The sequence below is a fragment of the Arachis hypogaea genome, chromosome 18 (assembly GCF_003086295.3).
Source record: "Arachis hypogaea cultivar Tifrunner chromosome 18, arahy.Tifrunner.gnm2.J5K5, whole genome shotgun sequence".
Classification (NCBI taxonomy): Eukaryota; Viridiplantae; Streptophyta; class Magnoliopsida; order Fabales; family Fabaceae; genus Arachis; species Arachis hypogaea.
In genome coordinates this window covers 129,823,512-129,851,461 of record NC_092053.1, presented here as the reverse complement: position 1 = coordinate 129,851,461, position 27,950 = coordinate 129,823,512, and the positions used below count along the sequence as shown (strand labels likewise).

Below are 27,950 nucleotides of genomic sequence, written 5' to 3'. Positions count from 1 at the left end.
AACTTCAAAGTATAGGAGAGTGTATAAATAAATAAATAAACAATAAAAAATGTTAACAGTCCAGCAAAATTTTTTGTTTTTAATTAATAATTAATTAATAATATTTAAAATGTTAGTTTTGTTGAATTGCTAACTAAATGAATGGAGCTTATGATTAAAAATAGAGAAAGTATAGGGAGCCAATGACCTAAGCGTACAATGTGTACAATGAAGGTTTGGAAAGTATTAGAGATATTATTATTAGTGTTACATTGTCCTGTCAAGTTACACTTTTAGGATGAGTGGTTTCAGGACATGGTATAAGAATTCCAGATCCAAAAAGTCAAGAGTTCGAACCTTGGTGAACCCAAAATTAGCTTTTTATAACATGAGATGTTTATTAGTTATCCCTGGTATTCGGATGGTTATTCTGCTATAGGTGATGTTCATTTGATTCATTTGATTCATAAACCAAAGATTTAGCCCATTGTACACATTGTACACTTAAGCCATTGGCTCCCTAGCACTACTCTTAAAAATATTGGACAAAAATAATAAATTTTGTTAATTTTTTATTTTTTTTTCTGTAAACAATTTATTATGACAGAACTTTTTTATACTTGGAAATTATGGAGTGTAGGAAAGCCATGCACAAAAGATGGAAAAACTAAAAAAAAAAAAAAAACAAATTGTACACCAATTTTTTTTTTTATATTCAATAGTCACTTTATCATTCTTAAATAATTTTAATATGATTTACCACTTAACTTTGACTCTTAATTTTTATTTTAAAATTGTGTTATATTGTTATTCGGAATAGAAATTAACTTCTACCATTTGGTAAAAATATAGTGAGAGATTCTTATATACAAGTTTCAACACAATACATTACAAAGATACAACAATAAATCAAATAATCAATCATCAATCATGTATGTACATAGATACACAAGTAATTAATTGCATTGTTTAACTTTCTAAACATAATCACACCATGATAATAATTAGTTAATTAAAGAAAAATAAGTAATGACACTAGTACTAGTTAGGTGGTGAGAATTGGTGGAAGGTAATCTGATTTGGTACCAAGAATCTTAGCATTGGTATCAGGAAAATGTTCAAACCCTTGAAGTGTTGTTATGGTTCCATTGTTGGATACCTCAATAGGGTACTTCATGAGATGGTGAAAGGGTCTTTTCTCATCAAAATTCTCCTTTGAATATATGTCCCAATTTGTGTCAGCAAGATTGTTCACAAGCTTGATGCATTCCAAACTCTCTGGATTGTCTAACAAGATTCTTTTGTCTTTTGTGTCACCAAGATGTTCATGCCATAATGAAAGCCTGAAACCATAGATTTGACCCTTTGGTTGCTTATTATTTGATGCTAAGTGGTATGGTTGGAATGCACCCATTGCAATTTCACTGTCTCTTGCACCATCCATTGATCTTTGGTTTATGTTTGCTGAACCAATGATTATGTATTCATCATCAACTGCATCATGCAAAAGTTGCAAGAATGAATCCTCATCATTATCACAAAAACAAGGATATAACTATAGGAGAACAGAAACTATTTTTGTACCCTAAATCTTCATACACCATATGGACAATAATTTTATTGTTCTTAGATTTTGATGTGATTTTTACTTCAAAATCTTAATTCTTAGTTTCCATACCTAGATTGTATTTATTTTTTATACACATCTGAATTTTGTGTACTAATACCTCTACTTTTAAAAAATAATATTAAATATTCAAATATTTAATTTCTGGCTATACTCTCACATCGCTTAAGGATAAGATTTTTAGATAATTTATAAGTGCGAAATCTTTTTAACTTTTAAACCTACTCAATTTCAATTCTAATATAGTAGAATATATTCAATTCAATATTGTTAGACTACCTATATACAAACGTTCACGCTCCAATCCATTCAATCTCATTTTTAATACATACGGACACAACTTATTTTTTATTTTTTCTTTCGTTATTTTTGTTAATTTTTTATTATTATATTTTTTGTCTCTATCTTTTATGTCTTGTCTTATCCTGTTCTCAAAAACAAACGCAGTCTAAAGGACAACATGTATTAGTGAATTTAAAAAATAAAAGCAAAGCAAACAACAAAGAGCAAAATCAAATAGGGAGCATTATAAATCAGCAAAAGGCAGAAAAAGTTGGAATAGTAGACACTTGAAAACATGAGGGAAAACAAATAGAAAGAGATTTTTGAATGTGTTACCTATCATCATCTTGGCATGAACATAGATCATGAATCTCCTGGCCTTTTGTGCTCTACTATAATCACTGCCAGGCTCAGGTGCCTCAGCCGGCGAATACTCGCCGGCTCGCCTCGCCTCGCGGTTTCCAAGGCAGAAGAATGTCAAGTAGTCCCTAGGATGTGCTTTAATTCTCTTCCTTCTAATGGCTTCAGCAATATCAGCATACATCATCTCCATTGTCCTCCTCTGCCAATCCAATATTGCTTGAACCGAGCCACTCTCCGGCACTCCTTCCGGCCACATTGGAATCACAACATAGACTGAAAACCTCTCCCCTGCTTCAATCTTGCTAACAATCTTTAGAGAAAGTTCTTTTGGTATAAGATGCAAAGCATTAATATCCTCAACTTTTATGTCAGATGATTTCCAACCATATGAACTCCCTAGAAAGTACTGATTCTCAATGTAGATGAAATTCTTCGCTCGACGAATCGCGTTGATGTATGCATCTTGAATGCTTCTATCAATGATGTTATCTTTTCCACTAACAAGTCCTCTTTCACAAGCTTCCTCTGGATCTTCAGGGAATCCTGAAGCAGCACCACCATCAATAGACCTAAACACTTGAACATTCCAACCCTCTTCATCATTGAACTTCGCCGAGGTTGCTTGAGGCACAAGAAAATCATCTAGCATGCTAGAAGAGAATAGGAGAATCTTCCCAACTTGCTTCTCCCACCTCTGCTGAAAATTGTGCATAACATCCCATGCTACCGGCCCTTCTAGCTTGCAATGAATGTCATGCCACGGCTCTCTCGGACCGCCTTTCTTTATGGAAGCGCCGGGGAAATTCGGCTGATGGAAATCATCATGGTGGACATTGTTCAAAGTGGAAAACAGAGGATGTTCCTGAGTATCATATCTTCCATCACATAGATCAATTCCACCAATGAAACTCACTACACTTCGCTTCTTCGATTCTCCCTCAACTTGGCCATCAAGAATCACACTCTTCTGATGATGAGTGAACATTGTTGAAATCTCAAAACCTTGAACAATGCTTCTTCCATCGTCCGGATTCCTCGGACACAAGATGCAATGAACATCTGTGTCCTTAAAGTACTGTTCTGTTTCTTGATCATGTGTTGCCATCAAACCATCTTTCTTGAAATCCGGAACAGAAGTTCTATCATCCCAAACAAGCATTAGAACCTTGACACCTTCATTTGCTTTCTTTTTAAGAAGCTCACCAAGTTTGATACTTGAATTCCTTTGGTTTTGATCCCTAACCAAACTTATCTCAGTGTAAACAGACCAACCAGTTATGTAAATGAAATGCTTAGCATCAATTATTGCATTGTAGATATCTTTCCAGCATCTTGCAGGCTCATAGAATTTTCTTTCGGATGGCGCCATCGGCCGCGAAAAATTGTCCTGGACATGTGCATCTTGGTAGAGAGTAACTTTGCAGCCAGATTTTTGGTTGAAGAAGGTGTGTGGAACTCCTTGAAACTGTGGACTCTTTAGTCCTTGAGACCAATTTGAATCATTCTTGACATCAAAGTATTGAATTCTAACATGGATTTTAGACCCACCTGCATTTGCATTTGCATTTGTTGAAGGAATGAATTAGTTCATTAATTGTATTAACTACCATTTATGTTACAGAATATATAAGAATGTTCTGTTATAACAAAATAACTTCATTTCAACTATTATATCTCTGCATTTGAATATAATTTACATTAATATATAGTAACAATTCAAAGATGTAGCAAACAGTTTAAAGAGAATAGAAGGAGGGAAGTGCCAAAAGAACCAAACTCAATTCTATAGGATTTCTCGAATCTCTTTGGTTTAAATTCTTCTGCCTCTGTGCCTCATGTCAGAATTAAATATAGTCTTCCAAAATCAATTATTGGAAAAGTAAAAATTTTATGTTTTTTATTACATAAAGACACATTGTAATCACAGATATAATTTAAATTTGATAGTACTAATTAAAAAAGCAAGTCAGGAACAACCTTAATTTTGAACAAATCCTAATGAGTAAACTATAAAAAATGCAGCCGAATAATTTTATTGTTGACAAAAATACACTCGAATTTTATTATCGATAAAAATGTCCTCAAAAAATTAAAAAACGCAAGAAAAATACCCAAAAAAAGTAAGTGACAAACAACTTTTGTATTTGATAAACCGTTTATGTATTAGATCCAAAATTTTATAGAAATATTTAGATAACTATTTAAAAAATACACACAAAAAATCGGATGAAATTTTGATCTTTATAATTTTTTTTTATTTTTTAAAAGTATTATTAGTTGTTGACAAAAAACCACAAAAAATATATACTTAGCGAAAATTAACCAAATTTTAAAAATAAAAATATCTCATTTTTTAATCTACTTGCAAAAAACATCAAAATTCAATTTTTAAAGCATTTTTTGAGAATACATATTTAACACATTTTTGTCGTGTTTTAAAATTTTCTGAGAGCATTTTTGTCGATAACAAAATTCAAGTGCATTTTTATTGGTTTACCCAAAACCTAAACAGAATTCAATTTTTAAAAAACCAAGAACAAATTAAATCAAAGACTAAGTGATGTATAACCTTGTATAGAATGATGTTGTTCATCAAGTATTTCAGCCCAAGTATCAACAATGTTGCCATTAATGAGTTGTTCAACTGGGACATAAGCTCTTCCAATTAGGGTTGCCCCAATAGGGTTATCTTGTTTGACAGTGAATATAATGTGTGAGATCAAGTGTGCACAATATATGTGAAACTTCTCATTCCAATGTGGATTTGTTGGTTGATCATCTATCATTCTTGTTCTCCCAACCCTTGCCTTATCTAAATCAACTGTTGCATATAGACCCAATGGAAGAACCTGCATGATAATATATTCACATGTTGAGAACAATAACTTTTGAAGGTGAATTCTAATGCACATGAATGAAGAAAATGAACTGTGTTGCTTGGAAAATAAAAATAAAAGTGGATTCACAAACATATTTATTATGTGTATAAATATGAGCTAGAAGACTTATTATGTTTATGGTTTGTCTAGTATTTTAAACATATAAATTAATTTTTTTATAACACTGTTATTACTGAAGGTTTATACTGTCACTATTATAATTATTTTAATATTACCAACGGTTCACGCCGTCATCGATTTATGCAGACATTTTTACCAACAATTACCGACGCCTTCATTAATCACCATCGGTAAGGTCGTTGGTAAAATTAAATTTTCTTGTAGTGAACATTTTATATGTCGTGTTAACACTCATTTTGTCATCGTTAGATTTTTGGTAAATTCAATTCTAACATCCAAATTCTCATTTTTCACCTTTAAATTAGGTGGAATGTCAATAAATACTCATTTTCAAATATATAAATCATACAAATGAAAATGAAATATCAAATATCTTGAAAGAAAAGAGATATACAAGTGAATAATGTTAAGATACCTCTGGTTGACAATGGCAGAGAAAAATGTTCCTGAGTTGGGTAAGACATTTCTTCCCCAGGTTTGCACTTATGCCCTTGGTTCCAAAATTTTTAGAAGCATGAATAAACAGAAACAGAACAATAAGAAGAATTCAGAAATGTTAATTACTTTCTATAGAATGGAAATTAAATCTTGTGTCTAGTGGTAATTAATTATTATATTTTGAAAAGCATTGTAATAATTATCATAGAAGCATGCTCCTTTACAAGAAAAACTTATGATTCCTAAACAGCCTAATTGAAACAAATATGAAAAAATAAGTCAAATTTTTTATATATGTAACACTACTAAAGATCACACGTATATATAAAAAATTAGTCACTAAATCAATCATCTGTGTATAATATACGTTGAAATACAAAATATACATTAAAAGTATTTGAAACAACACATAAATTTATACATAATACACAAATACATTCTAAAGAGTTCACTGTTTATCAATTTAAATATCCAAAGAAAAGAAAAAAAAAATCTCTAGTTAGAATGATTTAAGATTAGAAGTAAAAGAAAGAAAAAAGGAAACAAATTGAGTCACCTTAGGATTTTGCAGCTTGTCAATCTCATATATACTCACATCTAGCTTCCCATGCAGCAAATGCACCATGTTTTTTTTACCACGCTTTTGCTGTTTAAAAAAAAATGAGGAATATGAATAAAAAGATTCAAAGATATATTGAGTTTTCTCAGCATAATACTATGAAATAACTGGAATCAATTAATGACATGTGATAATAATTTGACAACAATAACAACTAGTCCTGCATTATTCTTCATTTTGGTAAAGTTGGCTGCACATGCCAGTAGATGTCCAATTTCATTTTTCAGATTATAAGTATAATTTAATTTAATTAGTTTTGAGGTTACATTTTGTGATTTAATTTTTTAGTTCCTCACTACAATCTTGAAAAGTAATTAAATTAAATCATAGCATATAATTCTGACACTAAATTGAACATTTTAAAGGGTAAAAAATAATAATAATCCATGCTTATAGTCTAAAATAGATAAAGTAAAACTTTACTAAATAATAATTAACAAATATTCCTATGAATTTTTCTACTAGGTAAGAGTTGGCTATATGAATAAGATAGTAAAAACTTTTAGAAAACAAAAATTTTTATCCAAAAATTGTCAAAACTTATTATTTTCGACTTTATTTAATGCATTTTATAATAAAAAAATATTAAATAAGATAAATTTAAACTATTTATTGAACTCTTTTTTTTTTGTCTTTCTAATATTATCGAAAGAATTTCGCTAGAGAGTCAATGGAGTATTTGTACAATGTGTAAAATGGGCTATTTATTTGGCCCAATATGAGTTAAAAAATGAATATCCAGGATAAAATACTACTAATTTCTCAAACACAATACATACTCATACTATTCAGAATAACCATCCGAATACCAGGGATAATAAACATCTGATATCCTACTGAATTGAACATTCCTACACTCTTATTGTACACATTATACATATACTCCATACTTCCTCCTATCGAAAAGATAATTAATTAGAATCAATGATGGGGTGGTGATAATAAAAAAGGAAAATTTTTGTGCTGAGAGTACTTACAGAATGAAGATAAGGCTAATGTTGGGGAAATGTTGATGAAGCTACATGGTTTAATTTAGATAGGTACATTTATATTTATATGTATAGAGGAAGAATCAGATACACGTTTTGTCTTAATTCACAAGTAAGAGATATATGGATGTGTATATGGAAAACTCAAGTTGTTGAATAAATTCTCCCCTTAGATTTCAAGAAAGGTGTATTCTATTACAAGGGAGATGCCTAAGTTTCTATAGAATCTTCTATCACTTTAATTTTGAGGAAGTCCACAATGTTATGAAGATTTTTGTTGTAACTTTGAAGTAGAACTTTGGTAAAGGATATGCCTACTTGGAAAAGAGAAATCTTTGCATTATTTTTTCATTTAATTTATCCACACTTTGTTTCCTATATACCATTTATCCCCCAAACTTTTAAAATGTTTATACCTGGGAGGTATACCGAGGTAGGTAGGGTAAGAGAATAAAAGTCGAAAGCAATAATACTTTATACAATCCTGTTACGTTATCAACAACATTTCTGCCAACTCTTATTTATAATTATGTTTAATAAAAGTGTCTTTGTGGATGTATGTAATAAAAATATATTTTTTATGACTGTATTTAATAGAAGTATCTTTTTAGATATATTTTCTGGATGTGTCTCTTTATATATGTGTTTAAAATATAATAATTAATTCTTATTGACAATAAATTGACAAATAATATATTGGTACCCTATACTTTTCCTACTTTATATTCAACTTAAATAAAACATATAGAAAACTAACTATACTAATTAAACTATGGCGGGCTTAATTAGTAGTCATATAAAAATTTTTGAGTAAATATTCAAATTGGTTATCAAAGAATTTTAGATAAAATATTATGATTTTTTATAGATTTTAAAAATTATTTCCATTAGACAAATTGATATTTTTATCCTTTTTAATCTAATTTTATTATAAAATAATTAAGTCTTCAAAAAATATACTCTAAAATAAATTAGTCCCTTCTTAAAATATAAAACACAGTTTCAAATTAATACCTATCCAGTCACAAAAAAAAATATTAATATCTATCTACCTTGTTGAAACATAGAAATATATCTTGTATAATTTTATTTTTGGCTATCGATTTTTCACACATTTTATTTATCATTGGAGGTTAATGTAAAATTCTCCTATAATAAATTTAAACTTATCTAATAATAAAAAAATAAAAATATTGCATATGTACTAATTAGTCACTAAAATAATTAAAAAAAAATCCAAAAAGCCAACATTTTAATCAAAATCTAACTAGCATTTAACCAATAAAAAAAAAGTATATAATCATACACTACTAATTGTATTGGACTTTCTTTAGATTGATGTATAAAAATATAAATAATGACTAATTAAATGACTAAAAATCATAAAATATACGGAGTCTCTAACACTACTCATAATTAAATCTATTATAATAAAATAATTAAGCTTATAATAGACTAATAATAAAACTTATTTACAGTAGATACATAATAAAATTTTATAAAATATTAAATATATATTTTTATACACAATAATTAATTAATCAATCTCGTTACGTTACCAATATTTTTGTCAACTTCTACCAACTCTTATTTATAACTGTATTTAATGGAAATGTCTTTGTAGAAGTGTCTAATAAAAATATCTTTTTTATAGTTGTGTTTAATAGAAGTGTCTTTATAGATATATTTTTTGAATGTGTCTCTTTATATATGTGTTTAAAATATAATAATTAATTATTATTGGTAATAAGTTGACAAACAATATATTGGTACCTTATACTTTTTCTTAGTTAATAGATATTTTTTTATCAATAATGCTAGGGAACCAAGAGGGTACCAGCAAAAAACCAGCCAAATGTTTCTAGGTGAATCCAAAACCTCTATGTGAATGATGCTTATGTTAGGCATTAGGATGTTTCTTTTACTAGGTATCAAAATGTTTCTTTTTCATACTAAATGGATGTTCTTTTATATATTTTATAAATTTTTTTATATACTAAGAATCGGGATTGTTAGAAGTTCCGTGATCCCCGCCCCTATTTCTCCAACGTATCGTTCAAAATTTTAATTTGGAGTGAGAAGCAATTAATATCAAATATTATAAATTAAAAATAAATAAAATTAATTAAATATAATTATAAATTAATTAAGTTGTTTACTTTTTAGCTGATATATTGGTTCCATATACTTTTCCTTCTTTTTATATATGCTTAACATAATTGAAAACACATATATAACAGGCTAACTCAATACTGAAATAAGAATGAATATAAATAATTAACACATTGCCAAATTATATATACACATAAAATGTGACACATTATAATGTCCCCAGCAAGCAATGTTGCTAGCTCCTAGGTGGTGAGTATTGGAGGAAGGTACTCAGATTTTGATCCAAGAACATGGGCCTTAGTATCCGGAAAACATTCAAAGCCAGGCAACGTTGTTATGGTACCATCACTTGCCACGTGTACAGGGTACTGCAACAAGTGATGAAGTGGTGTGTTAACATCAAACTCATCTTGAGTGTACAAATCCCAATTCTTCTTAGCAAGATGGTTCACAAGCTTCACACACTCCTCACTCTCTGGTCGGTTGAAAACCTCGTCCAGTGCAAGTGGGTCCCCTAGGTGTTCGTACCATAGGGCTCTTCTGAATGCATGCACGTGGCCCTCTGGTTTGGTGCCACGTGGCACTCTTTGGTGTGGTTGGAATGCTCCCATTGCTATCTCTGTGTCTCTTCCCCCATCCATTGATCTTTGGTTTATGTTGGCTGAACCAATTATTATGTATTCATCATCCACTTTGAGGAATCACAAAGAAAACACATCATCAATGTTCGTTGCTTTCAAATTGGACATTTAGTGTTACAATAAGTGAGAATGAGTATGTATAATTCTTACCTATCATCATCTTGGAATGAACATAGATCATGAACCTCCTAGCATTCTGCGCTCTTATATAGTCACTATCAGGTTCAGGTTGTTGTGTAGGAACATATTCACCTTCCATCTTAGGCTCCCTCTTCCCAAGGCAAAAAAATGTCAAATAATCCCTAGGATGTGCTTCAATCCCCTTCTTCTCTATGGACTCAGCAATGTCACTATACATCATCTCCATAGTCCTTCTCTGCCAGTCCAAAATTGCCTGAACTGAAGCACTTTCAGGCACACCTTCCGGCCACATCGGAATCACAACATACACAACAAACCTATGTCCATCATTACACAAATTATCAATACTATAATATGATACCAATATGCAAATACATTTGTAGGCCGGTTTGATGTTGTCTTTTGTTTGATGTCTAATTTTTACTTAATTTATTTTTTACGTAAATTTTAAATATTTAAAAATTTTTTATTTTTATACTTTTAAATTTAAAATTAATTATTTAAATTTTTTTTGGTAATTAGACAATAACTTTTAAGTACTATAACACACACTTATATGTAATATGAAATTTTAAGTTAAACTCCAAAGTGATCTCTAAAATTGACCATTTGTACAAAAAAAATTTTTAAAATTCCAATTGTACAATAAAAGTTTTTGATATTGAAAAAATTGCATCATGTTGAGCTCCTCTCCGTTTCCATCAAGTTACTATAAATGACCTGACCTATATCCTTTTTATATTAGACTAAATAAAATAACATTACTTTAGTTTTGACGCTAAATGTTTGATAAATTATTAATGATTCACAAAACGTCTTATACTCCCCAAAAAATGTATGATCATTAAGATTAAACAAAATCGTTTCTCAAACATTTAACGTTAAAACTAAAGCGATATTATTTCGTTTAGTCCAGCACGAAAAAAATGTGCCAGATTACTCATGACGTGAGAAATAACTCAACGAAAAAAGAATGAAGGATTATCTTGGTGCAATTAAAATCAGGTTGACCTTTTTAATACAACCTATTATTCTCAAAAACCAGAGTCTGAACTCATGAAATTTCTTAGAAACCAATAATGTAAATGTTTACTCATATTTTATAACTATAAAAAAAAAGGAAAAGAAATTAAAGTCATCAAAATTTAAGAAGGTAATATTTGATACATACCTTTGTCCTGCTTCAATGCTGTTACAAATCTTGAGTGAAAGCTCCTTTGGTATAAGATGCAAGGCATTAATATCCTCAACTCGTATATCAGATGATTTCCAACCATATGAACTCCCTAGGAAGTACTGATTCTCAATGTAGATGAAATCCTTGGCACGCCGAATCGCATGAATGTATGCATCTTGAATGCTTCTATCTATCACATTGTCTTTCCCACTAACAAGGCCTAATTCAGCAACTTCTTCAGGGTTTTGTGGGAATCCATAAACTGCGCCGCCATCGATCGACCTAAACAACTGAACATTCCAACAATCCCTGTCTTCTTCCAATGTAGCAGCAGCCTCACTTGGATGCACAACAATTTGATCAAGCTCATCAAGTGTGAATAACAGGTTTTGATTCTTCCCAACTTGCTTCTCCCACCTCTGTTCAAAATTGTACAACACATCCCAAGCAACCGGTCCTTCTAACTTGCAATGCACGTCATGCCACGGCTCCCTCGGGCCGCCTTTCTTGATCGAAGCGCCGGGGAAATTCGGTTGATGGAAGTCATCACGGTGGACAGTATTTAGACTCGAAAACAAAGGGTGATCTTGAGTATCATATCTTCCATCACAAAGATCAATCCCGCCAATAAAACTTACGATCCCTCTTTTAGTATTCCCTTCGACATTACCATCAACAACCACGCTTTTCTGATGATGGGTGAACATTGCTGAGGTCTGAATCCCCTGAACAATGGTTCTTCCATCATCAGGATTTCGCGGACAAAGAAAACATTTCACCTTAGTATTCCTAAAATACTGTTCTGTTTCTTGATCATGGGTTCCCATTAACCCATCTTTCTTAAACTGCGGCACGGAAGATCTATCGTCCCAAACAAGCATAAGAACTCGAACACCCTCATCCGCTTTGTCCTTAAGAAGCTCCCCAAGCGTAACGACACTAGGTCCTGTCGTTTTGTCCCTAACCAACGTTATCTCGGTATAAACCGACCAACCGGTTATGTAAATCAAATGATTCGCATTCCTGATAGCATTGTAAATATCTTCCCAACACCGTGGAGGCTCATCATAGTATCTCCCTACGGTTAACGGAATCCAAGGTAGTGCGCCACGAAGAACGTGAGCGTCTTGGTATAGTGTAACCTTACAACCTTTTCTCATGTTGAAGAATGTTCTAGGAACGCCGTTAAACGACGGCGTTATCCCGGTGGAGTAGTCAGTTACAGGGAAGAATTGAACGCTTACATGAATTCGAGCGCCGTGAACTGGGAGACGGTCTTGGTCGTCGAGAATCTCGAGCCATCGGCTAACAATGTGGCCTTGAAGGAGTTCTTTGGAGTGAATGAAGGCTCTTCCGATGAGAGTTGCGCCGATTGGATTGCCATCTTTGACGGTGAAGACAATTTGAGAGATGGTGTGAGCGCAGTAAATTTGAAATGTTTCATTCCATTTAGGGTGTGAAGGTTGGTTTCCTATCATTCTTGTTCTTCCAACTCTTGCTTTGTCTAGATCAACTGTTGCGTATAGTCTCCTTCCAACAATCTTTTTCATCATCATTTCACGTGCATGTTCAAGACAGTGAATTATCACAAAAATATAAAAAATTAAGATACAAAAATATTATTAGTATACTAAAATCAGTTACTAAAATTAGCCACACATGTATTTATACATGTGTAATTTAATTTATTTTCATCGTATATTTATATTCTGGTATATATTTTAGACTAGTGACTAACTTTGGTGACTGATTTGAGGTACATGTAACATAATCCATTAAAATAATATGCCACCCACTAAATTAGCTAATATGTATAAAGAATTAAATATATGTATTATTTTATAAAATAATATTACATTACCAACAAATATTATTATTTTTTGTTAATATTTATTCAATAATAATTTGCACCCATATTTATAAATATTTTGTATATAAAAAATATATAATTTTTCCATATATTTACTAGAATTTAACATATATAAATCAATAGCGTTTACATTCATGTTTTTTAGAGTTTGCACATATAAATTAATAAAATTTATTTATTAAAGATAATTTAATGTTTGTGCTAGTTAAATAATAATAAAAAGTACTAAAAAGTATTGGCCCAAAATTTTTTCTATTTTGTATTCTTTTTAATTTATATTTTTTATTTTGACATATATTCAACATATAGCTAATTTAGTGAATAATTATTTTTAACATATAACATAGTTAAAAAAAAAACAAAAATTCATTTCAACATGAATGTAAGTTAAAGATATAGTATACTTTCCTAAATTTTTATAGGTACAAATTTTCTATTAAATTATATCTCAAATAGCATAGTCTCTCCATATTCAATTAAGAGATTACGGGTTCGAGTCTCCCATCCCATCTTTTCTACAGACTTCATTATATGTCTTATTTTTCCTTTTTATTTTTAATTTTAAACTTTATTATTAATAGAAATTTTATATTTTTTTCCCGAATTTTTTAATTGGTAGCAAGAATACAAAAATTTAAATTAACCTCTAAAAAATAAATTATTTTTTAAATTTATTTTAAAAATATTTTATCAATTAAATTGATGTTTTAATTATTACAAATTAATCGTGTTTCTCCTTCTATCACTCCCGTCACAACTTTTATACAGGTAATTATTGATGGAATGACGCAATCGATTATTATTGTATGTTGTCATTGGTGTGTGTGTAGAGTACAAAAATAAATATAATATAGTAAAATTGATGCATGTAATGTATATATAAACATTTTTTTTTCTTTGGTCTTGTATATAAACATTAAACAAAGGTAAAAAGATGAGTAAGATAGATGTATATACCTCAGGCCTGCACAGCAGACATCCTTTGACTTGGGCTAGGAATCTCTTCCCCTTGTGTGTTGTGCCCTTTTTGTTACCAAGAAATTCGAACAGAATCACAGGAGTTATGATATTGGATCAAGATTAAATTTCATTGTGGGTTACGATTTAAATAGGTTTATAAGTGAATAATAAAATGTAATAATACGTTATGAAATGAGAAATATTATATATGAACTATATGCAATTGTTCCATCATAATTATGTTACATCACCTATTCACCTTGATTAATAACCTTCTTGAAATTACATAAATTTTTGCGAACAAAACTACATAGATTTTTGCAAGATCAAGTTAATGCCTTTTTTTTATTAGCAAGATGAATTTAGATTTTCTAAAGTGAATAAATTGATAAAGTGATAAAACAAAGAATTAATCACTATTAATTTTATAATTTTTATAAAATATGTGTCTTATTATCTTAATTTAAAAATAAATAACTCCTTAGTTTATTATTTTACCAACTTTTTATTTTAAAAAACTTTATTCTTAGAAGGGTCTAATCAATAACAAGTTCTCTGAGATGCTAGATGTAAAAAAAAATTGTTGCACTAAAAATTTTAGGTTTATAATAAATTTATTATAAAAAATTATATGAAAAATAAAAGTTTACATCAGAAATAGCCTTAATAAGTAAGGATGAATCCAAAAATTTTAATATAGATGAACCAAATTTCATACTATATTTTAATTGTTTTTCTATTATATTTTTCCATTACACAAAAATTAATTTAGACATAATATGTATTTAAAAAAATATCTAAAATATATAATGTAATTATCAAGATATAATGATGTAAATCATTATTAATAATTTATACAATAAAATAATATTAAACATATTAATATTTTAATATTATTATAAAAGAAAACAATTTTTTTAAAAATAGATACAAAGATAAATATGTAGAAACTAACTTAAAAAGTGTAAAAATTTGAGTATATAATATTAAATTAATTAAATAAAAAATATCAATGAATAAAACAATTGAGATCATCTAATTTATAATAAAAAATAATACATATAAAGACACTAAATCACAAAATATATATTTCATATATAAATATAATTTTTTAAAATTTTGGGAGACCGAAATCCCTTCTCACCCTTAATAAACAAAACTTTTATTTAAATATATTGGAGAGTTTAATTGAAGATACCTTGGCACAGAAATCCAAATTACATCCCGTTTGCAACTTATCAGCTTCATATATTGTTACCCTAAGCGTCCCATGTAGCAGATGCTGCTGCATTTTCATTTTTACACTATGCTTTTCCCCCTTCTATTTTATCTATAATATCATCTATATCATAATCATAGAGGGCAATTAAAGTGAAGAAAAGAAGGGGAAAAAAATATTTGAAACAAGTGTGTAATGAGACTATTGGAAATAGGTGGAAAAAGTGGGGAAATGTTTGTTGAGTAAAATTAAAGGCATGGAAATAAAAGGTGAAATAAGTTGAATATGATGCATATATATAGGGGAACATATACATAATAATAAAGGAGAGAATCAAAAGACTGTTTTGTTTTCAAGAAAGAGAAATGTGTTTGGGAGACCAAAAAATCAGAATTGATTCCCTTCTTGGCTTATACGAACCATTATTTGCTTACTTCAAATATGGACTATGAGCCCATTTTGTTAAGGTATGTATGTGGGTTATCCCTTATCCAAGTTTATTTTTTTTTTATAATTGTATCACAAATTTCCGCTCATTATTTTTTCTATGCTTCAAGAGTGTATGTATCACAAAAAAATGAGAGAGAAGATGTGATTTATACTGCCGTGGATTAAAAAAAAATCGTTGCCTCCGATTTTTTTACATTTTTTAATTATTTTTTATAAAAGATTACAAATCGGACCGTCTAATCTGTATTTTTAAAAAAGAAAAGTATATTAAACTAATTTCAAATCAGCCAAAAATAAAACAACTTAATTAATTATAAATATTATAATTAGTTTTATTTATTTATGATTTAAAATATTGGTTATTAAATATTTTACCACATTTAAATTAGGAGAAGATATGTTCAGTATCATTGCAACGTAAATCACGAAAACTGATTCAATTAACTTCTATCTCTTCATCCTCCTTTCCTCTCCAAATGCCTAAAACATGATAAATTAAAAAATAAATTCAGAACCATCCAATTTACAAAAAAAAGAAACATCCTAATGTCTAGTATAAGCACTACCCACATAGAGGTGCTAATTTTTTGCTAGTACCCTCTTGATTCCCTAACATTGTTGTTTTAAAAATTAAAAAAATTTTAACATTGAAATCGGGCACTCCAACTTCTGTTTTTAAAAATAAAATTAAAAAATTAAAATTAGATCCTCCTTTATAATTTATTCTTCCTCCTCAAACAAATTAAACAGTCAAATTTGATTAATATCAATTTAAAAAAATAACTCTATATAAAAAGAACACCCAAAATTTTTAATAACAAAATATTACGCACATATTTGATCTATATAAAAAAAATTAGCCACAAATTATATTCAACTATTAAAAAATTTTCAAATACATAAAAATACTGGTGTTTTAGGTCCCAAAAAAATACTAGTGTTTTTATTATTTTAACCATTAATTTTCATTAATATTATATACATTATAATTAAAATTATCGACTAAAACTATTAAAACACTGTTATTCTTAAAAGTTAAAATAATTAAAATTCTTCCTAAACTATTAAATATAAGAATTCTGTAATTTAAATTTAAAAAAAATAAAACGTATTTTATAAATATATATAATAAAAGGCATTTAAAAAAAGTACACTAAATTCTTTCTAATTCTCATTATATACCGTAGAATTTGATTATGTTAATCACTTTGACACTTTTTGCAAAAACGTTTTTATTTCTAAAACTAAAATTTAAGTTTACTAAAATCCAACAAACTTATCTAACACTCGACTAATTTAATGCGGTTAATAAATGATCATTATTTCAATTAACGAAATTGCACTCTGTTAATTTATGATTTATTTTAAAACAACAACATGATCATCATCATCATTATATACTATTGTTGTCAATTGTTCCATTCATGTGCTTACACTCAATCACTCAAATTTTGCTAAGTGTTCTCTTGTTAAGAATATAAAATAGAAAATATTATAGAAAAGATAAAAATGTTTTTTATATTTTATATTTTTGTATTCTTGACAAATGTCATTAGCCACACCAATATAATATCATATCTCTTAGAAATTTAGACGATTTATTTTTTTTATTACATAGATTATTTAGTATAATTGCCTATACGCAATTTTTTTAGGTAGCGTTTGGTGGAGAGACAGAGATGGAAAGACTGAAACTGAGAGATAGAGACTGAAAGACAGAGATTGAAATAAATCTCAGTATTCTGTTTGGTGCAAAATAGGAGACAGAAATTAAAACAAGAATGAAACTCTAATTTAATTTGTACAAAGAATAAAATTCAAATTAATTAATTGAAATGAGAGTATTTTAGGTATAAAATGTTATTAAAGTTTCAGTCTCTATCTCTAAAAATTTTAGTCATCTGTGTCCCTATTTTTTGGAAGTACTGAAATACTGAAATTTTAAAAACAGAGACAGAAATTTTAGTACCAATCTCTGAACCAACAATTATAATACTGAATTTCAGCCTCTCAATTTCTGTCTCAGTACCTCAAAACAAACGCTACCTTACGTCTCATGCGTCTTTATCAAATTTATTTCAATTTTCAACAACAGTAAAGAATGAATTCATATTATTAGGGTCTTTGTCTCCCAAAATAAATTCTTCTAGGCTAAAAAATTTATGAACATTAAATCAAAGTCTATAATTTAGACACCAAAAAAAAAAGTCTATAATTTTGCCCCACCAATCAATTTGAGAGAGCAAAACCTTGAATAAATAAGAGACATGTGGTTGTCATTAGTGTAAATAAAATAGTCAACAAAACTCAACTACCATGAATTTTTAGCTTGACTTGTTCCATGCATTGCTCACACTCTCACTCTCTTTGTTGTTTTCATTTGCATTTTAAGTTATTATTATCATAGTCACACACAGATAATTAAAGAAGATTATGTTAAACAAATTAAAGGCTGTTTTAAGTACCACCAAACATCATTATTTTTTCTTTTTGGAGGAGGAAAAAAATTAAAAAGTGACCATGTTAACTAATGATGTTGGACATAATATAATTAATTAAGTGAAAGTGATACACAACCTCATTTATTTTTAATATTTCACTTTTTCTATAATTTTCCTTATGTGCTTATTAGCTTGTTTAATAATTAAAAACTAAAAAAAGAAAAAAAAAATCCATTGCCCACCTTGTAATTAAAAGTGGCCAGAGCAATTAGGTAGATATAGAAAGCAAAAAAGAGAGATTTTTATTTGTTAGACAACTTTTACTACCTGATTTACTTTAAAAAATTAGTAATTAAGTTAAATAATGACACTTATAAAAGATTGATTGACATTATTCATTTATTGTTAATTTGACATATTCAACCGTCTATGTCAAAATATAACTTTATTTCAATTTCTTGTTAATCACATGAAATTTATAGATAGTTATTTATGTAATGGAAGGGAACTAATTTCTTCGATCAATATTAGTAACTTTTTAAATTATTTATTTATCTTAAATTTTAAATTTTAAAGTATAAACTTTAAATTTTAAATTCTTCATATAAAATAATTTTTTAAATTAAAAAAAATTAATTAATATTGACCAACTGAAAATAATTATTCTTATATTTTTTGTTATTTAAATATATATTATTACACATGATATATTAAAGCATGCAACTAACAATATAAATTAAAAGGATAAAATGCTTTAATTTATATATTATATTGAGAGAGACAGAGAGAGGGAGAGAGATATGGTAAAATCATAAATACAACTTTTATTAACAAGATAAGAAAGTGCAAATATTCTCACTTCTAATTAGAATTCTCACATGATAGGAAGGGACTTCTATCATTTTCATATGGCTCCATCTTTGGTCTAAATTTATTATGGAAGCAAAAAGCAGCCAGTAAGATTGTAGATTCTCCAAGTTATTGATCTCAAAATAAACTCTTTTTCACTTTCCGTATTTTCAAACAACATACTTTAATTTCTAGCTTCTACATATATACATACATGTGGTTGCAAATTTAAGGGAGAAATTCATACAATATACTTTCTTTTTTTTTTAATCTTGGGGCACAGTTGTTGTGTTATTTGTGGGCAGCATTATTGGTCCTACTCATCAACACATGATAAGTTTGAGCCAAAGTTTCTAACAAAGAGTAATGGTGTTACGAACTTATTATTTAATTACTTTCCAGAATCTTAAATATTGGATAAAATAGATTTGCAATAAAAATGTATGAAGTTTAATTATATCTCGGTGTTTGTCATTTCTCATTAATTAATTTGATTGTATTATTGGATTAATTAGACTAGTTTCATTCTTTCTATTTTTATTTATGAAAGTTCTCAAGTAAATTGAGGAGAGGAGATTATTGAATTAAAAATTCGCTTTTAAATTCGAATAAATAAATTATACAAAAATTTGGTTTAGAAGATAATTTCTAGTTTTATCTCATAAATACAAAATAGAATTGAATGAAACAGGAAAAAAAAGAGAGTAAAAAAATAGTGACGTCTCGATATATCTTGGTTTAATTATAATGATTTATTTTCAATCTCTACCACAATAATGTAGTAGAATTTTTATTATAATCAAATTGAATTATAAAAATCACTAGTGTCAAGAGACTCACACTCTTATAAACCACTTAAACTATTTTAAATTTAGTAAATCATCTAGGTATTAACCTAACTTAGTTAACGCAACCAAGTGTCCTCTAACCAACACATTTTTGAACACAAACACTTATTAAATTTTGGTTTTTGTATGAACTCTTCTCTTTGCTCTTTTTTTTATCTTTTAAATTGATCTTAATTCTAGACACAAGAGAATAAGAACACACTCAATATGATAAAAGAATAGACTTGTATGTCAAATGAGATTTTACTTCAATGGTTGCCTTCTTTTTTATCTTTGTCTTTGTTCTTCTTATATAGATATTGATATACTCTTCTTCGAGGTTGATATAATTTTCTTTTTTACAAAATTAGTTATTGCACCAATTATGCTTATGGTTGTTGGCATTAAGGAGAAGATCTTTTCTTCTTTGTTCCTCTAGTTTGAATGCAGTAGCTCCTTATGAATATGATCTGATTTTAGAGTGCATTATTTGTTGTCTTGATTGTGAATAGTTTTTCCTAACTTGACTTGATATCATTTTTTATTAATTCCTATAATGCTCATCGTAATGATTAGTTAAAATAGAAAATAGTTAATTATGTTTGTTATCATAAAGTACAAAATCAATTATTGACTCAACAATTTAAAAAAATTAAAATTTAGATAATTTCAAAGCTATCATCCTAGTTGAATTAAATCGTATTTTTAAATTCTTTGAACGTTTATATAAAAAATACTTAAATATCTTCCACCAAAATTATTTATATAGACAATTAATCTAGAATTAACTGTGTCAATCATTTAAAATGAGTAGTGTTTATTATTGAAAAGATTGTAAAATTTTATCTTAGTTAATTTTGATATGTATGAGGTGAAAATCAGTAAAACATTTAATTAAGACGGTGAATCAGATAAAAGATAGATATATAATGAAAAATAAAAAAAAAATAATCCAAAAATATTATATATAAAATAGTAAAAAGAAACCTGTGTTTAAAAATTAATATAATAAATATAATATGTGATCAAGTTTAATAGATTTGTTTATCCATATAGTTAATTTTGGTTGTGGTATAAAAACTTTGTTGATGTTGTTTGTAACCATTCAAGACTAAAACTACTTAATAAATCAAAATTTCTTTTATAGACTTAATAATAAAAACAGAAAATAATATATATTTTTGTTCTTAATATTTTTAATTTATTAAATTTTGTCACTAATATTTTTTATTTGTATAAAAAAAATTGAAATAGTGATTTAGTGAAGTTATTAAGAAGCTAATACGTATGAGTGAAGGAGTAGGGAGGCAGGTGAAACCTTAATTGCATGTGAGACTGTTTCAAAAGCAAGTGTTGTTTCCGACCAATCCACCGACAAGCCCATATAAACAATTTCGATCATCACTTTGCATTGCATTTAATTCCCCCTCTCTCTTCAATCCCTTCCTTCCCTCCCTCCCTTCATCTCCCACTCTTTTCAATTCGTACTTACTTTCTTTCTTTATAGTTTTAGCTACCACCACTACCTTCTGCAACCACCATTCCTCTCTTCTTTCTTCCTTTCTTTCTTTCTTTTTAATACTCAATAAATTTATTTCGATCTTTCTAGCTCACTCTCATTTATTTTTCCACCAAAATCAAGGGAATTGAAACATGGTACAGGCAAAGAAGTTCAGAGGTGTGAGGCAGCGCCAGTGGGGCTCCTGGGTGTCAGAGATTCGCCACCCTCTCCTGTAATTCTTTTATTATATATATATATATATATATATATATATATATATATATATATATATATATATATATATATATATCTCTACAAAACATTTCATTCATTCTCACTCACTCTCTCTTCCTTCTCTAAACAAAATATTATCGTACTGAACACCCCTTTTGTCTTGTCTCGACAATGAAAAATTATTTAAAATGATGATATAATTGTGTGAGTTTTATTTTGTTTAGGAAGAGAAGGGTGTGGCTGGGAACATTTGAGACAGCAGAAGCAGCAGCAAGGGCTTATGATCAAGCTGCGATTTTGATGAATGGCCAAAATGCCAAGACCAATTTCCCTTCAACAAAGAACAACCAACAATCTCATCATCATAATAACAATGCAACAACAACAACTTCTTCTTCTTCTTGCAATGATGATTCTTCTTTCTTGTCTCCCAAGGCACTCTCAGAGCTTCTCAGTGCAAAGCTCAAGAAGTGCTGTGGCAAGGATCCTTCTTCTCCTTCCCTCACTTGTCTCCGCCTCGACGCCGACAACTCCCACATCGGCGTCTGGCAAAAGGGCCCCGGAAGACACTCCGATTCCAGTTGGGTCATGAGGGTTGAGCTTGGCAGCAAGAACCAACAAAAACAACACGAGGGTAATAAGGTCATTTTCCCATCTTCACCAAGTAATAACAACATCAATAGCAGCAGCAACAACAACAACAATAATAATAATGTTGTTGTTATTGGAGAGAATGATGATGAAAATAGAATTGAAGAAGAGAACAGGGTTGCCATGCAGATGATTGAAGAGCTTCTGAATTGGAACAACTATCCATTTGGTAGTTCTTCAAGTAACAATAATAATAATTCTCAGCAGCAACAACAAGAAGATCAGAAAAGGAACCTTCCATGTCACAGTTCTTGAAATTAATTAATTAATTAAATATATATATATATTTATACCATCATATATTATTATATTAATTATATATATAAATGTCCATTTTCTCAAATCTTTGTCGTTTGATTTTGTATGTTTTCTGTATGTTTGTAAAAAAATAATATATATGCTGTATTATTAGTGTCTATTTTTAAATGATTAATATGATGGATGATAATGGCATATCGGATAACTATATATTGTGTCCTTTATTTGATAGTTACTTAATAATAATAATAATAATAATAATAATAATAATAATAATATAATGATATTTAATTAACACACTATGCAATATTTGTGTTGGAAACCATGATGATAACATTTGGATCAAATTCGTAGAACTATTTATTTAGTAACCTGTCAATTTTAATTTATTGTTTTGATGAAATCTTGGGAAACGGTGAGACCTGCTTCACCAGGTACCATGTTATATATATATATGGTTCAATAATATTGTTAATGAAACATTAATTAGGGGTTAAATTTTTTTCAATTGGTGGTCCTCTATCAAATCCATGTAATTGACTCAAATAATAATTCGCAAAGTAAGCTTCCAACTTTACATCGCTTAACTTTTTCTTGTACCTTCATGCTTCTAAATTCTAATTTCTTTAATTTGTTGGACGAAACATTATTACCGAACTAGAGAATAATTCAAAATTACTTTATTTAACTTAATATTTATAATTAGTCTCTAAAAAAAATATTAATTTGATTTTTTATGATAATAAATGATAAATATGTGATTTTTTTTATTAATTTATCAAGATAAAATTTAATAGTAATACTTATATGTACGTACTATTATCTACTGTGACGTATTTATTTATAAAAAATTATCATACAAATAATAATTTTTGAAGTGAAACTTTACCTGATTTGATAGAATTTGTAATAAATAGAGAGCAATTAATAAATATTATATGGAAACTCAAAAAATAATAAATATTTCGTTATTCAAAACTATATCGTTTTTATGCTCATGTGGCAACAACGGAACATGTATTACTGTAGATAACGAAATATATTGACAATTCTGTTTCGTTTCGCATTATTCATTGATGGAAGAACATATATGTCCACCATTTATAATGGAGAATCTAATTTATACTTTTTTTTAGGTCTAATTAGTCCAAAATCAAAATTTTTGAAAATCTACTATTATTTTACTCTTTTATATATGTAATATTTATAATTATACATTTATTATCTTAAATGTTACTCAATAAATAAATGAATAAAAAATAAGATAAGTGTAGTAATTAAAAAATAAAAAGTAATAAGTTTGGATTGTTTAATTTTAAACTGATGATTTTCTATTGTTTTCAAACATCATTGCTAAAAGTTATAGCAATAATTAATAAGGATGTAACTTTTCCTTTTTTAGTTTGCTTTTATTAGGTTAGACTTAATAGTTCCACATATATAGATAAAAAAAAACCAAGTTGGGTTGGTCGAGTGGTCAGCTCACTCGTCCGCTTAAGTAAGTGTTGGGGTTTCGAATCTCGCCTTGTGCATGCAGCAATCCATTGGCCAGCCGGCAGACCCTTAAATGGAGCTCCAATCCACAACGGATTAATCCTTGTCCTGTCGGACTGGAGGATACCGTGGTCAACCAAAAAAAATATAGATAAAAAGACACAAAATGTATTTAAAGTAAAAAAACATACAAGAAAATATATCTTTTACGTTACAAGAAAAATAAAAATGACACATTTTTTTATTTCTATATTTATGTTCTATCCCATTTATCAAATATAGTCTTTAAATACCACAAATCGAAATATCTAGCTAGCCCCTCAAATATTAAGTGGAATTTATATACTTGTCAAATAATATCTAGCCCATCAAATTCTAAATAAAGTTTTCTGAATTTAGAGTTTTCTTCTTTGGCATTCCTAAATTTGAGATACTTTTTAAGAGACTTCCCTACCCAACTTCCAAATTCATGTATACGATACTAATTAACTCCTAGTTATAATCTTATGAGTACATAGTTGTTAATATGTGGGGCTAAAAAATTTGCCTCTTTGGTAAGGGCATTTATAACACTTTACCAAAATATTAAGTAGAAGTGGACCATATCCGCTTTAATAATCTGCTATGGGAATGGGAATAACATTCAAGATTCATTTCCTATAGTATTATTTTGCAATAAACTTTTCTTCATCAATATATGTATAATATGGAAGTGATGGTGTGACACATAACTTGTCGTATATATATAAGCTAATGAACACTTTCTGACAAGTAGAATTCAATACTACTCTTCATTGAGTGATAACACACATATTTCATATACACACCCTTTCCATAAAACAAACAATTGAAAGGGAAATTTAATTTTGGGTTTCTTTTTTTTTTTTTTCTCTTATCCTTATTCATTTATATCTTCTTGTACGTTTAACTAGTATTGGATAATAATAACCTTAAGGAGCATGATGAGTAATAAATTTTAAGAAAAGTCATTGTGGATAAGAGGCTTGTTTCGAATATATATGAAACTCATTATTTGTAGGAACGTTATAAAAAAAGTCACCTAATATCGTCGAATTTATTGACAAATTTATTAAAAAAATTTATTAGTAATTTTTTATTGTTAAATTTAACAGCAGAATAAATTTGACGATATAAATTTTATCGATAATTTTTTATCGGCAGATTTTTTTGTTTGGTGTTAATTATCGACAGATTTAGTAGCGGATATAAATTTTTAGTTAGTAAATTTTAGAGCTTGTTGCCATCGAATTTTTTTTCGATAAATCTGACAGTAATATATTATTTATTATTAATATTAAATTAATAGTTACTAACAGATTTAACCGACGGTAAATTTGACGGTAAACTTAAATTTTAATTTTTTTAAAAAGTTGTTTGAAAATTTAATATATAATATTAAATATTTAAATTTAATAGTTTTTAAATTAACAAAATTCAATTAAGTAGGAAAATTAAATTTAAAATATACCAAACTCTTAATTATAAAAATTGAACCAAAATTAAACTAAAAATTGAAAGAGCAATACTGATAAACATTAGAAATTAGGCTATACTAATATTACTACATTACATAAAGAATCAATCATACCAAACTATTTATGATACTAAGGCTATTATTGATTTTAAAATTACAAAAAACAGTTAAACAACTCCCAAAACTAATCCAACACACAGTTCATTACTACTATATTTGTAAATTGTATACACTTTATAGGCTCGAAACAAAAGCATAAAATCCATATGATATTGAAACTACAACACAATGTCTCCCAATCTTGAGTCCATTGTACATAGATTTTATGGAATGGATCACAAATTTAAAACATTTTTTGGAGACAAAATCGGAACTAGAATGATAAAATTATGAGCAACACTCTTAGACATGTTATCATATTGCTTCTCTTTAATATTAAGGTGCCCAAAATTCAAATGAGTAATGCTAAGTAGACAAAAAAACAGCCAGAACTTGCTTTATTTATGATTATCGTAACAATTAATGAATGTTAAATAAGACAAGTTATGGCTGTTTTTGGCTGATTTTCTTTGGTTACCAAACATTTTCGAATTCAAATAATATTTTTCCTAATTTGATGAGAACTCGATCAACTAAATTCAATTTTAAAAAAAAATCATTCTTTATTCCTTGTGTGGTAATCAATTTTATGAATATAATGACATAGGATGAAAACTGAAATTAAAATTTTTAAATTTATAATTAGACATAAAATTACAATTGATTAGCTAGGAATTTGAAGAAATAATAAAAGGAATACTTATATAACATACATGCTTGTTACATAGACCTAGAGAAGCTTATGGTATATGCTTAATAGAACTAAACAGACCTAATGGAATATATAATAAAGAAGGAGCTTTAACAAGAGTAATTGCAATAAGAACATGTATGTATGGAAATCTAAATAGTGTTAAACATCAAGAAGAGATTCGCACTCAGACCAATCCTGCTGAAAAAAATAAGGAAAGATCTAAAGCACTAAAAAGCCCCAATTACCCACCAAACAATAACAAATGTATCATTATTCTATTAAATACTTCAAGAACATTTAAACAAGTAGAGGTTTAAATACGACATAAAATAGATCAATCAAAACAAAAATAATAATAAATGTATCTTCATCCTATTCGATTCATTAAGCAAAGGAGGCAAGTAGCATATATATACATATATATTTGACAATTAAACAAATTCTAAACCTCCAAACAAAAAATTTAGCAATAATTACACAAATAATTAAACAAATAGACATACAAACTCAGAAGATTAACAATTTAAAAAAATTTCAAACAACTGAACAAATCCTAAACTCTTAAATATTGAAAAAAATTCAAAAAAAAAAAACTAAACAGAGAAAGAAATTTAGTACAGAAAGTGGCGACAAACGAGAGGTGACAACGACGGAAGGAAGAAATGGCAACATGGCAATGTCGAAGCTGTGGGAGGCAGCAATGATGACCGACGAAGATGCTGCTGGAGGCAGCCATGACGCTACTAATGATCTTGACGATTTTGATAGACGTGGTGACAATGAGGGAAGACCAATTGGAGGAGGCCGCGACGATGATGAACAAACGTGGAGCAGGAGGTGCTGACACTGTTGAACGAGCGTGGTATAGGATGCGGCAACGTTGAGGCGACAACAGTGAATGAGTGATAGTGACCAACGATGAGAGTGAGTGAGGGTGGCAGTGATCGGCGAATGGTGGCGATGGGGCTGACGGCGAGAGAGAAAGAGAAAAGGGAGAGAAGTGAGGTTGATGATGTTGCAGAAATGGAAAGAAATAGTTCGCAAATTTGAATTTATGGTCAATTTTACCGCCGGATTTACCGTGGAAAATATGCTAGTAATGCACAGCTTGCGACTAAAACAGTGCGTTTCATTTAATTATGTTATCATCGGTAATGATCGTGCCAATTTTTCTTTTTTTTCCTCCAATTATTACTGACAAATTTACCATCGAAAAATTAAATCCGACGGTAACCTGTATACCCAGTGAATTTATTACCAAATCTACCGATAAACTTGCTGCTAACCTTTGACGCTAAATCCGATGATATTCAACATTTTTCTTGTAGTGGAAGCTCACTCTGAAATGGGATTACCCTAAGAACAAGACTCATCAATGGAAAGAGAAAGTCATCCTAATAGGTAAGGATGGAAATAGGCCAGGTGGCCTGTCAGGAGTCTGCAATCTGGCCTGTATTTGGTCTGGCCTGGCTTGACCTGTTGTAAAATAGGAACATGTTCAGGCTTTTATAAAAGTCTTA

The 27,950-nt window shown here is 28.7% G+C and overlaps 3 protein-coding genes across 3 annotated transcripts; 1 reads left to right on the top strand and 2 right to left on the bottom strand.

The window, feature by feature from the left end:
* Nucleotides 1-815: 815 nt before the first annotated feature.
* Nucleotides 816-7,375, bottom strand: LOC112772504 (phospholipase D alpha 1). The gene is made up of 6 exons (XM_025817471.3): nt 7,306-7,375; nt 6,266-6,355; nt 5,687-5,761; nt 4,821-5,100; nt 2,225-3,799; nt 816-1,473 (listed from the first exon to the last, which is right to left on the bottom strand). The coding sequence occupies exons 2-6, from the start codon at nt 6,332-6,334 to the stop codon at nt 1,025-1,027; spliced, it is 2,448 nt and encodes an 815-aa protein (XP_025673256.1). The 5' UTR covers nt 6,335-6,355; nt 7,306-7,375; the 3' UTR covers nt 816-1,024.
* A 2,177-nt stretch (nt 7,376-9,552) lies between these two features.
* On the bottom strand, nt 9,553-15,701 carry LOC112773014 (phospholipase D alpha 1-like). The gene is made up of 5 exons (XM_025818053.3): nt 15,417-15,701; nt 14,216-14,281; nt 11,383-12,929; nt 10,221-10,528; nt 9,553-10,120 (listed from the first exon to the last, which is right to left on the bottom strand). The coding sequence occupies exons 1-5, from the start codon at nt 15,513-15,515 to the stop codon at nt 9,672-9,674; spliced, it is 2,469 nt and encodes an 822-aa protein (XP_025673838.1). The 5' UTR covers nt 15,516-15,701; the 3' UTR covers nt 9,553-9,671.
* Nucleotides 15,702-21,316: 5,615 nt separating this feature from the next.
* LOC112773245 (ethylene-responsive transcription factor WIN1) lies at nt 21,317-22,856 on the top strand. The gene is made up of 2 exons (XM_025818320.3): nt 21,317-21,737; nt 21,964-22,856. Exons 1-2 carry the CDS (start codon nt 21,658-21,660, stop codon nt 22,643-22,645), a joined length of 762 nt encoding a protein of 253 aa, XP_025674105.1. The 5' UTR covers nt 21,317-21,657; the 3' UTR covers nt 22,646-22,856.
* The last annotated feature ends 5,094 nt before the right edge of the window (nt 22,857-27,950 follow it).